At 38.7% G+C, this 12,939-nt stretch overlaps 1 protein-coding gene across 1 annotated transcript in view; it reads left to right on the top strand.

Moving 5' to 3' along the window:
• The window catches only part of LOC111575218 (sodium/potassium/calcium exchanger 3-like), a 30,284-nt gene extending 17,406 nt beyond the window's left edge, over positions 1–12,878 (top strand). Inside the window, exons 6-17 of the mRNA XM_023280208.3 lie at positions 21–124; positions 558–632; positions 725–750; positions 3,582–3,635; positions 3,742–3,884; positions 3,985–4,148; positions 4,222–4,459; positions 5,175–5,341; positions 6,671–6,785; positions 6,901–7,013; positions 7,163–7,228; positions 8,952–12,878. Of these exons, the coding sequence (XP_023135976.1) occupies positions 21–124; positions 558–632; positions 725–750; positions 3,582–3,635; positions 3,742–3,884; positions 3,985–4,148; positions 4,222–4,459; positions 5,175–5,341; positions 6,671–6,785; positions 6,901–7,013; positions 7,163–7,228; positions 8,952–9,062 (1,376 nt within the window). The 3' untranslated portion in view covers positions 9,063–12,878. The remainder of the gene's footprint in view (positions 1–20; positions 125–557; positions 633–724; positions 751–3,581; positions 3,636–3,741; positions 3,885–3,984; positions 4,149–4,221; positions 4,460–5,174; positions 5,342–6,670; positions 6,786–6,900; positions 7,014–7,162; positions 7,229–8,951) is intronic.
• The last annotated feature ends 61 nt before the right edge of the window (positions 12,879–12,939 follow it).

The following is a 12,939-nucleotide window of genomic DNA, read 5'->3' as shown; positions in this document are numbered from 1 at the left end:
CAAACCTTTTCCACCATCAGGTGTCTTCATCACGAAAGGAGATGTTGGAGTCGGCACGATTGTGGGCTCAGCTGTCTTCAACATCCTGGTCATCATCGGCCTGAGTGGAATCTTTGCAGGCCAGGTGCCACAAATCTTTGACACTTTTAGCAAATCCTTGCATGCATTTATCACATGTGTTATGTCTCCTCAGCCAGTTCATATGTCCCTGCCTGCTTAGCGTGCAGAGTGTATAATATAAGAGAGATATTATCTTTTTAGACTTGAGACAGAGTCATTTATCTGGTTCTGAAATTGGAAATGTGGTTTAAGTATTGCTTTATATATTTTATATATAAATGTATTAGCTATGGTATTACTCACGTATAAATCTCCTATTGAAAGAATACCACAGTGTGTGTTTATTAATAGAAGACATTAGAGAGACCGCCTCTCTATTTGAAAGATCTCCACCTGTTTCTGTATGCAGATGGTGCTCTGAATGATGGGATTCTTACTGTGCATACGCTTGTTATTTAATGATTTAACTCTCTAATATTTATAACTTTACTCCACAGACGGTGGTTCTGACATGGTGGTCTCTTTTTAGAGATTCCTCCTACTATATTCTGTCTGTACTGACTCTCATCCTGGTAAGATGTGCATTTATGCAGCAAAACTCTCTCTGATTATTTTTGATTCTTCTTCGCTGCATTTTATAGAATCAATTTTTTTCCCTCTTTAGGTTATTTATGATGCCACAGTTGTCTGGTGAGTCTACATGCTTTGAACTGTATATGTCTCTTAATGCTTTAAAAAAGATTGGTTCAGGAATTTCTCAAGTCTTTGGTTGGTGCATGAGACGACATTTTACACTACACACACATTTTAAAATACACATTCCATATACATCGGCTTAGATTTGTCTTTGGGTTTCAGCTTCAAACTTTCTCCCTCAAGTTTGACTAAATGAAATGTTAGATTACAAGATAAGGTTTGATGGAAGAAGAGCAAACACTCCTGTCAACATTAACTCACTTGACATTATTGGCACAATGATGAGAATGATTGACAGCATCATAACAATAGACTTTTTTGCACATTAAACAATAGATTCATAGTTTCGCTATTGTTTCAAACATTACTAATCATGTGATCACATTTTCTACCAGCTCACCTCATGTCTCTCTCCAGCTCTGATTAGTGTCACAGCCTCTTCCACAAATGACTGTGATTACAATCATGATTATGATAGTGTCAAAAGTTCCACAATCAGGGATTGTGCCACTTTTTAAATCGATTACGTTCCTGATTTATCCCATGACAAATAACAAAACATCTGAATATGTATTTCCAGCCAGCTGTGGCTCTTTACCAAGTCAGCAGATGTGATGAGGAACAAGTTCAGTTTAAAATTTGCTGTGAAATTAATGTTGACTTGTTTTGTTTGTGTGGAAGTGTGTGTCATTATTCGCTGCCACTTCACACATCATCAGTGCTTTGCAGTAGTGATGGGAATTCTGTCTCTTTTAAAAGAGCTGACTCTTTTGGTTCTCAGGTGGCTCTGCAGATTTTCTGTTGCTAAAATTAATTTATTACCAAAAATAATGTAAAATTAAGTGTAAAATGAATTACTAATGTACAAAACATACATTTTGTTTATTATTTATATGACTTACTAAACTCAACACGGCACAGAGTTCTACAAAAAATAAAGTTTTAAGTACAAAAACAAATCCCCATCTCAATTTGACAAAACGATCCAGTCTCTCATTGTGTAAAATTTATAAACTTTTAACTATTTACAGTGAAACAACATAGAGAAGCTTAGAGAATCACTCATAATCAACCAAAGTCTTTTGCACAAACTGTGTCATAGACTCTGGGCTGTAGGTCTCGGTGGTTATGGTGGTTGCTGGATGTACTCTCGACGTTACAGCAGCAGCAACAGTTGCAGTGGGTAAACCTGCACTTTCAGTTGTAGCAGGTTCACTTGCTTGTCTTTTTTCTTCCAACTACCCTGATAGGTGTACAGTTCTAATGTGCCTGTGCAAGTTATTTGTAGAGCCTGCTAGATATGAGATTTTAACCTTGCATACTCTACACTCAGCCTTTGTGTTATTGATGTAATTGAAATGCTTCTAAACCTTACCGACTTCCCTGCGGTCACTCATTTTCTCACCTTTCCAGCGTGTTGTCTCTGTAGTGGCTGCTCTCTCTCTCTCTCTCTCTCTCTGTCTCTCTGTCTCTCTGTCTCTCTCTCTGTCTCTCTGTCTCTCTCTCTGTCTCTGTCTCTCTCTCTGTCTCTCTGTCTCTCTGTCTCTCTCTCTGTCTCTCTGTCTCTCTCTCTGTCTCTGTCTCTCTGTCAGTGCCGACACACAAACGACACCACGCATCATGTAGTTGGCCAGTCACGTACAGCTTGAAAAACTAGAGAGAGATATAAAAGCTTCAATTGATATGGAAGTAGTTGCAAGATTGATTTCCTTTGTATAGCTGTTCCTTCTCAACAGTTTTATTCAGTGCTCTGGAGGCCTTTTGAGCTTCTTGTCCTGAATATTTTCTCTTCTGTCAACCTTTTGTAGGCCTTTTGTAAATAAAAAATGGCTTTCCATTGTTGTCTGTGTTAGAGGTTTTATTGAAAGTAGATTTATCCAAGGACTTAATGGCCATTGTTGCAAAGGATTCTTGAGTGATATATGCAGTGTTTATTGAACCTCAGTATGCCAAGCCAGAGCTGTCTTGCTGTATTTCACCTCACCACTCTTCTATTGAAAACAAGTTGACAGATTTGTGTTTCAGCTGATTTCAGCCAAATCAGTCTCAGAATATGTGAAACATAAGTCTGTCAGGTGGTGCAGTGCAGGTCATCAAGTGTCTGTTCTTCTTAGTGGTACAGCTGTTTGCACAAGATCAGTTTGGCTGTTTGTTTGGGAAGCTGATTAGGTCGAGGCATTGATGCATAGTGGTTTTTGTTCAACGATGAGTCTGCATTCACAAAACATCCTAAAGCTAAAAGTAGCTCAGAGCTTTTGGAGATTAGAGGAATTCCTAGAATTAATAGGGTCTGTCCTAACTTTATGGACCAAGTTGTTTTGGACTAAAACCTTCACAAAGCAGCATAACTGTAAAAGTAGCTGAGCCCAAGAGACATTGGTTAAACCAGAGGCCTGCTCAGACCAGCTGACAGTCATGTGCTCACATGTGCAGGTAATGTCTTGTTGTGTCAGTGTTTTTGAAAAATAAAATGCGATTGCACTACTAAAGCCATATCTGATGGTGGCTGTTTAATGATGAATCAGTTGGCTCACTTACAAGGCAACATAATCCTATTACCCAAGAGATGGCAGTTGGCATAACTCGATCCTACTTGGACACCAGAAAAATAGCAGTGTGCAGCACTAATGAGCCTGAAAAACACGGTATGCTCTGTAATTCATGATCATACATATTAAAAATTACTAATATTTAGGTCAGTATCCACATTTATATTGATTTAAATCATACCAGAATTATCTGCCATTAAGGTCTGTTGACAAGAAATTTAGTTTTGTACCTTTGCAGTGTGTCCGACTAATACAGATGTCCTGTTTGCTGTACAGGTGGGAGTCATTGCTCCTCATGACCATGTATGGAGTCTACATTATAATCATGAAGTAAGTTTAACCAAACCTCCTGAACAGCCATCATCCCTTGACGTGTAAATCCAGGGGAAACCCTGTTTATTGCAGATATAAGACAGCAGTATGTGTTTTGCTTCAGGTTCAACTCCCAGATTATGGTGTTTGTGATGCGTAAGTTCAGGAACGCTGGGCCACGCTGCCTCCGATCTGAGGAACACAGAGATGACAAGATGGGAGAGGACGCCTCGGGCTGCAATACATCTATGGTGCTTCTCAACAAAGGTTCTGCAGCGTTGTTGATCAAGCTGATTAACATGTCTGTGGAGCTTTAGTGCAAATTTGCTATTTGTCTTGTGTTTAATTACAAACACCTTGTTCACAGGCCAAGGCCACGGTCCAGACCCTCCAGTGGTTATGGTAGATGAGCTTCTCATCCACAACCCCCACAAACTGTCCTTCTCAGAGGCAGGCCTGCGTATTATGATTACCCCCCACTTCTCGCCTCGCACCAGACTCTCTATGGCAGGACGCATGGTTATCAGTGAGGTATTTGATGCACAAATTATTACACATCATACGAAAACACATCAAACTCTACATCTAAAACTCTTCACCACAGAGACAGAGACTGATCCGTAGTTCAAAGAACCAGCGGGATGTCGAGGCCGGTCCTGCATCAAGAGGCGCATCAACCAGCAATAGTGTGAAGAGGACGGGCTCCTGCAGTCTGGAGAATGGAGGTGGGAGACCCGGCATAGGAGACGTAGAGTCAGGAGACAAACCAGGCACTGATGTGTGCCATCCAGAGGAGGAAGAGGATGATGAAGATGGGCTTTTCAGTCCAGTGCGCATACCAGGTGAGACTAATGTTGCACTAACAGTTATTAACAGCAAGTACAGGTAACATTATGAGTAAGATTTAACCATCTAAACACAAAAATACACCCATGGGTTTCGAAAGGCATGTTATCTTAAAACAAACTTCACCAAAATGGCACCATTCATCAGAACCACAAACTGTAAAAATAGAAAGAAGCTTCAGATTTTAAAATTTCTGATGGTCGTACTGTTTCCATAGAGGTCCAGGACTTTATATTGCAGTGAAAAATGAGCCCACAGTGAGTAAAGATGTGATGGCAGAAAAAAAATTTAAAATAACACCCAGAAGCTGGTTAGAGTGCAGAGGATTAAAACAGCCATCAATTTTATCTATCTCTGCTTGGCTGATAATTGTTTTAACTGATGCAGTTTTACTTGATTATACCTTGTTACGTAGATGGTGCCTAACTATGTCATGCAGTCGTACAAATGCTCACACAAGAGAATATGTCAGTCTCTTAGACAATTTACTACCAAGTTACCTTTGAAACTGTATTAGCTGGCTAAGGCCCACTGACCCATTAGTCAACAGTTAGACAGTTGACCTCAGTATTTATGTCAGTTTTAAGCTTCTGGAGACTTTGCCTGAAAATTGTTAATGTTATTATTAGTCTTCCTTGATTGACAGGAGTTCTTGCTTCCTTAATTAAAAGCCACCATGTGTTCTCCTGTCTGACTTGCTGCTTGTTACAGGCGGCTTCTGTGCACGGGTGAAGTGGGTGATCACATGGCCTCTGGGCCTCCTGCTCTACTGCACTGTGCCTAACTGTATTCTGCCACGCTGGCACCGCTGGTTCATGGTCACCTTCGTGGCCTCCACATTATGGATCGCTGTCTTCTCCTACCTCATGGTGTGGATGGTAAGAAGGCAGACAGGTGGCTGTGGGTCCACAGCAATACAGATTTAATCTACAGCTACTTGTATTCTTTATGACTAGGCATACAGTTGAGAACCAAAGTTTATATACATTTGTAAAGACTGTGCATATCATGGCAGTCTTGATTTTCCAGTGACTTCTATGACTCTTAATTTTGTATGATGGAATCATGAAACACGTGCATCTTTGTCACAGAAAACAATCCTGCATTTTAGTTCTTTTATAAATATAAACAGCAATTCTGATAATTGACTAAATGTCCCTTGGCCAATTTCACCTCAACTAGATTTACTTTGGATAGCTGCTCACATGCTTCTAGCAAGTTTCTGGTTGTACCTTTAAGTTTAAGTCAGGACTTTAGGGAGGCCGGTCTAAATCCTTGATTATAGCTTGATTTTGCCATTTCTTTGCCACTTTTGAAGTACATTTTGGGTTATGGACTTGCTAGAACACCCACCTGCATCCAAGACCCAACCTTCTGTCTGATGATTTTAGGTTTTTACTGAAGAATGTGGTGGTATTCCTCCTTCCTTATTATTCCATTTGCACTGTAAAGCTACCAGTGGTGCTGGCAACAAAACAGGCCCAGAACATCATAATACCACCAGAAGATATGTTGTTCTCAGGGTTTAACACCTCACCTTCTCTCCTCCAAACATATATTTAGTCAGACTAAACTATTTGGCCACAATGACCAGAATATGTTTGGATGAAAGAAGAAGTAAGATGCTTAACTCTGGTTAAATCAGGCTAGAATCAAGGATTTAGAACAGACTTGCCAAAGTCCGGACTTAAACCCCATCAAATACCTGTGAAGAAGCAAGTCTATGTCAGAAAGCCAACAAATTTAGTTGAACTGCACCAATCCTGTGAAGAGAATCTGTCAGAGATGCAAGCAAAAACTTGTCAGAAAGACCCAAAATGCCTGATTTTTTTTGTGTGATAAAGACACATGTGTTTCCATGATTCCTTCATAGAAAATTAAGATCAATCGGAGTCATTGGAAGAAAACAGTCATGATTTCTAAGGTCTTACAAGTATATGTACACTTTGGTTTACAACTTTAGATGTACTATAAAACTACATGCTGATATGCCTTGATGTATGACACAAAACAGAACCCAATTCAAAGATTTTACAGGACAGAGTAACTGATAATGAGAATGCACTACCTTAGAAATGGTCCCCTTGTGCATTTTCTAAATCATGTTGTGGAAGATTGCTGTTCTCACTATACAGCCATACAGCTTTACTCATGCCACTGTTTACAGCTGAATTCTTGACTCTGGTGTGTGTTAATGTTCCTATCAGGTCACTATCATCAGCTACACCCTCGACATCCCGGACTACATCATGGGTATAACCTTCCTGGCAGCAGGAACCAGCGTACCCGACTGCATGGCGAGTCTGATTGTCGCTCGTCAAGGTAAGAAGACTGTCCAGTTTGTTATCCTGAACTCTACACCTTTTGCCTCTTCTCTCTTGGTGGTGCAAGTGCTTCAGTTCAGTGTTTCTCTGCCACTTTTCTCATCTCTTTTCAGGCATGGGGGACATGGCAGTGTCTAACTCCATAGGCAGCAATATCTTTGACATCCTGCTGGGTTTGGGGTTCCCCTGGGCTTTACGTACCCTTATAGTGGACCATGGATCATCAGTATGCAAACGCTTTATCTCCACAAACATCTCTTTTCTTCCTTCTGTTCACACTTTTCCTGGGTTACTGATGTTTATCTGTGTGTGACATGTTAAAGTAATCTCTTGGGTTGGTAATAAAATAAAACATTTGTTCTTTTCCTCCTGCAGATTTCTATAAATAATAAAGGACTTGTATATTCTGTCATCCTGCTGCTGGCATCCGTGTTTCTGACGGTGAGTAAACACAAAATACCGAATGTTACACAACTGTTTTCATGTGGTCAGTATGTAAAATCAGTCAAGTTTAAGATTTTAAGTTATGTTAACTTAACTATTTCAATTAAATCTGTATGCAATGCACATCCTGCAAACTTGAGCTGACCTGCATGTTTGGAAGGTCAGTAGCTCAGTACAAAAATGAAAAGCAGGAACAGTTTCTAAAATGTTTTGTTTTAAGTTTGAGGCCTTCACTGCTAATAAAATAATTTCCGTCCTATAGTTAACAGTATTGGCTTTTCATCATGTGGGTGTTTTTGGTACTAGCTTGACTGATAAATTGACACTGTCCGTATTGTTTGCCAGTTTTCACAGATTAATTGATTAGACTTTCATTAGCATATTAACCTCAGCACATACACCATACAGCCACAATGTTAAAACTTAGTACTGTGTTGGTCTGTCTCATGCTGGCAAAACAGCTCTGGTGAGTCAGGCCATGAAAACAGAACCTCTGGGTGTCCTGCGGTGTCTGGCAGCTGATCCTTTAGATCCCGTGGGTTCCCGAGTGAGACCTCTGTGGATCAGGCTTGTTCTGGCGCATCCCATGGAGGCTCAATTGGATCGAGATCTGGGGAGTAGAGATGTCGAGCCAACATCTTTGACTGTTTTGTCATGTTTCTTGAGCTGTTCCTGAGCAATTTTTGACTTGTGGCGATGCACACTGTCATACTGGGGTCACTGTCAGTGAAGGATTGTTGTCATGGGTGGGCTGTATTTGCTCTGTAGCGGCGTTTAAATAGGCAACACCCATCAAAGTAACATCCACTTGAATGCCTGGACCAGAAGTTTCCAAGCAGAACATTGCACTGTATAAACATGATCAATGTTCTTTACGACACCTGTCAGTAGTTTTAATGTTGTGGCTGATCGGTGTCCTGTTTGTCAGCGCCAGTTTCAGTCCAGAAATGCCAAAGATATGTGTGAGGTTATCCAGAAATGTGCAGTCACTACAGAACTAGTCCCGTAGAGTGCTCTTATAAGTTTATATGTCACATGCAAAATATCCCTCTTAGTACATCTTTGAAAACCAAACTTAAAACTGCTCTAAACAATACTGTTATAGTAATACTGTAATAAATAAATGACTATAGCTCAACAGAGTATTTTAGCTTTTGTGAATCTCCAAGCACTTTGGATGACAACATTGTTGCTCACTGCAGCAACTTTGCCGATATTCTCTGGTAAAGCTCTGTGAAACCAGCAGTTTTTTACCTACTAAACGCCAAATGGCAAACTGACAAAGTTATAAAACATGGTAGAGCACCTAGTTGCTAATGAACCAGATATTTCCCTCAGGAGTTGGTAGAGAGTATAAAGAGTAAAAGTTATCTCTGTAACTTTGTCTGTTGTGTTCACAAGTTGTACCACTGCCCCATAGTGGCCAAAAAAGTAAATACATGCAGGTTTAAAGGAGGCATACCCATGTTATTCATGTTAAAATACGTCCTATATAGTATGTTGTTGTTTTTTTTATTTCTTAAATTATTAATATCCACTATCAAATATCTGTCAACTCTGAGATTCATCTAAAATAGTTAGGTTTTATGTAGAATTAACATCCTGGTGTGTTATATTGCCCACTGTAGAAAGAAAACTTGGTTAAAAACAAAGCAAACTGGTCTTCCAGGTGGGTCTTGTCCTGACTGCTCTCTCTGCACTGACCCATCTCTGCCTGCAGGTGATGAGTGTTCATCTGAACCACTGGAGGCTGAACCGCCAGCTGGGTCTGGGTCTGATGTTTCTCTATGCCATCTTCCTGCTCTGCTCCATCCTCTTTGGGCAAATGTGAGGCCTTAAGGTCAAAGTTTAACCCTGTCAGACAACGTGCTGAGTACCTACCTTTGTACCACACATCCTCTTTCCTGAAACCAAAAAAAAACAAAACAATGACAGCGTTGTTGTGCTAATTGTGAAACTTTCTGTGCATCTGTATAGGAGTCGCTAAGGTGATATTGTACACATGCAACTACAAAGACACACACACACACACACACACACACACCTACACATATACACACCAAATCTTTTAGCACATTTTTTGTCCTTTTCGTACAGTGCAGTGTTTGACAGCTGTCTTTAGGTAACAAATAGGGTGACTGAGCAAAAAATGTGATGACATGTCAGGTGGAAGCAGCAGATTCACTGGATCTTTGACATTAAAAAGGGAGTAACACCAACAAAAATGTGATTTAGAAAACAGAACTGTTCTAGGTCACTATGTAATGGATTATATTTTGATAAATACATACCATAACTGAGCTGAAATTTCCACCCCATAATAACTTTTGCAATACATTTATTTCCTGTTTTAGGTTTTGAATAGACAAAACCTAAAACTTCTTCTGGCATCTTCTTTTGAAAAATCTTTATTTTTAATAGAGTGTTTCCTACTTACTAAGTTAGCAATTAGCAAACAGACAAATCTTCAAATGCGTATATTTAACAACATGTCTTCTAAATAAATGCTGTAATACCCCTTTTTCATTAAAGCAAAAAGCCAGTAGTTTTAGAGTCACACTTTATTTAATTTGCCATTTATTTCTATTTTTAATGTTCATGCTCTGAATTCTGATGTCCCTGTAAAGCAGTAAAGAATATGTTTTCTCAGTTTGTCACATTGCAGAAAAATGTAACCACCCAGCCAAATTTAAATAATTAAAAAATATATAGAAGTATATACAATGAGGATCCATAACTGTGGAAAAATAAGCAGCATTCTCTGAAACACTGAAACAAAAATGGACCAAACCAACCCTGAAAACAGACCTGAGTTTGTTTTAAACAAACCATAAAGAATTAGACGTGAATTGCGAACTTGCTCTGTAGATACAGAATATGTTTGTTGCTTTGCAGATGTGGAATGAGTTAAGAATAACAGTAGATTATCCATGAATCTCAGTTGTCTCTGATGAAAGTTTTTTTAAACCAGCCATTGTAAGATAGTCAGTGCAGAGACAGGTGATGTTGGATCCTCTGCTCCTCATCAGTTTGGTACTTCACAAAATCAATTCATCTCATTTGTAGGAAATTCAAAAAACTAGCCTGAGGTGTTCTGCAAATTCTGTCATCCAGACATGATGCATTTGTTGGACGAAGGCAGCTAGCTGGCAAACTGTAGGCTGTAGTAGGTATAGAAACTCGTAATCCAGCGGGAGAAGCACTGATGCCGATGCACTCTAGCTTTTATAATGTTTTCGTGTTAGGAGGAGAGGTCAGTGTGTCATCGAACAATGATTTCTTGTCACCTAAAAAATCCTGAACACAGAGAAGATAAACACTCTAACAGGGTAACTCCACATAGTTCAGTCTTTTCACGTTTTCAGTCTTTATTTCCTGTTTGGGGAAAAAAAATCTCAGAATTTTACTTTACACTGACTTTAACTGCAGTAACTCTGGTTCACTTTATCAATGTCACAACAAGCACAAGTAATTTCTTATAGAGTAACTTTATTAGTCTGTACTTGGTGCTGAATCTGCATACTGTCCCCTCAGATAGTTCCTCTTGGAGTTCAGCAACGGTTTGAGCAGGATATGCACTGTTGTGATTTACAGTAGGGAAGTGATGTGTTAAAGGGCGAATTCTACATTTAGCCCTACCGGGTTTACAGCACAGAAAACGGTCATCTTCAAAATAAATCGAGGACCAGGACATGTGACTAGAAGCTAAACATAACAATTTATACTACTATGTCATACTTGGGTCTATTTTTCGAGATTAAAACAAACTGCCAGGCCTTCAATGCTCTGAATGTACATCTTAGCTGACTTTAGCGTTCATGTGAAAATTTTTTACATGCATTTAAATGTAGCAGGTGGCACTGAATTACAGCAAGGAAACCGCCGACCAGACAGGGAGGTGCTTTAGTCCTGCAGCGACCGACACCATGTACATGTCAGAATATTTTTAGAGTAGACCCGATATGAAAATGCACATTGTAATGATGTATTGACAACTTTGCCTCACTGCTACTTATAAGCAAGTATTGGTACAGCTCAATGTACGTAATGAAATTAACCTAGTATTATATTATTTTTAGAAGTCTTATTACTATGAAATTTAATATATAATGTGCTTCTATGAGTGTCACAGATTTTGATGACTTTAAGTGCAGGTTAGTTGTAATACTTCACGTTTAGGTATGACAATCGATGTTTGTATTGTTTTTTTGTACATTTTATGAGATCGTTTCACTTTGGTGGAACATTTTTCCATTTAGCAAACACAACAATAAACACTCACATATTTACAGCGTGTGTGTGTGTGTGTGCATTACAGCAAATAATGCTGCAGATTTCTTAGTAATACAAACCTGCTGCTCTTCTATTTTCACATAGGAAAATATAAGCAACAATCTGGACATCATGTGGTTTTTAGTTTTTCTGTCCACAAATCTGTGAATTCCAGACTAAATGTTCCACCAAAGAGATCAGGGTGATTTTTTTTTTTTTCAAATGGCTGTACAATTATTATCATTGTCTACTTGACAATACTTTCTACTGTTTGTAAATGTTAAATAATTGACATAGTTTTACAATAATGAATGCCTGACAGAGACTAGTTTTGTGGTGTTTTTTTGATATTTAAAAAAAAAAACATAATGTAAGCCTATTTGTGAATTATTGTAACAGAATGAATGCATATTTTGTCCATGTGTTCAGTGGACTATGAAGGCTGTAGAGTCAGAACATTCAGATTTTCTTTTGTTTCAGTATCAATTCACTGACACACTCAACCTTATTGTATACAAGAGTAAAGAAAATAAAGCCCAATTACAGGTTTCAAGTAATTAAAAAAAAATGTTTTCAAAGTTTGGTTAGAATATTTAAATTTGTGATTGTACTGTCTTCTTGATGCAGAGAAAGTGGTGTTTTCTATTAAAATGGAAGTGAAATTGCATTTATTTATTTAATGACAATAAGTATTACTCATGCTTTTTCTTTTTGCTGCAGTTTAAAATTGTAGTTAAACTGCAAATACCCTTCCAGGGCTATTACCTGTGCAATCAGTGCATTTTAATTGAGTTTAGGGTGATGAATGCACTGTTAAAACATCAAAGCAAACAAAAAGGTAATCATGAAATAAATGTCCCAGATATAAAAGTACAGATGCTATACTGTTCTAAGGATAAAGTGCAGCTACGTTTTGAGATTTATAATTGAAAATATAATTACGAATTAGAAAGCAAGGAACAGAATCATTATTTCTTACTTTTAATGTTTTTTTGTTGCATTGCCTGAGGCAGAAAGTGTCTTTTCCTATCCACATTATCTCCATCGTTGTTTTACACCCTCAACCATCACAGTTCATTGTGTTTTGCCATCAGAGGACTTTCAGCAGTGTTTGACGCTGTGTTCGTTCACTCAGCTGCTGCGAGTCTCTGCTGTTCGCTCCTGATACCAAACATCAGCTCCATCCAAACAGCCCAACTCCTGTACTTGTTGCAGCTTCACAGCACTCAAACGATGTTCTGTTTATTGTGCTGTAATGTTGGAGGTAGAAGATATTTTAGATTTAAAATTTACTGCTTTAGAGATTGTATTGGATCATAGAAGACTGTTCTTGTATCTTGAGTGCAATAAACAAAAAAAGTGCAATAACAACGGATCTGTTTGCCCTGTTCTTCTCTCTATAGGGAGCAGTGAATGGAAGGAGGTGCAGCTGAGTG

Source organism: Amphiprion ocellaris, chromosome 14 (genome assembly GCF_022539595.1).
Source record: "Amphiprion ocellaris isolate individual 3 ecotype Okinawa chromosome 14, ASM2253959v1, whole genome shotgun sequence".
In the NCBI taxonomy this organism is placed as follows: Eukaryota; Metazoa; Chordata; class Actinopteri; family Pomacentridae; genus Amphiprion; species Amphiprion ocellaris.
The sequence above is the reverse complement of the archived record's forward strand: the minus strand, read 5'-3'. Positions and strand labels throughout refer to the sequence as shown.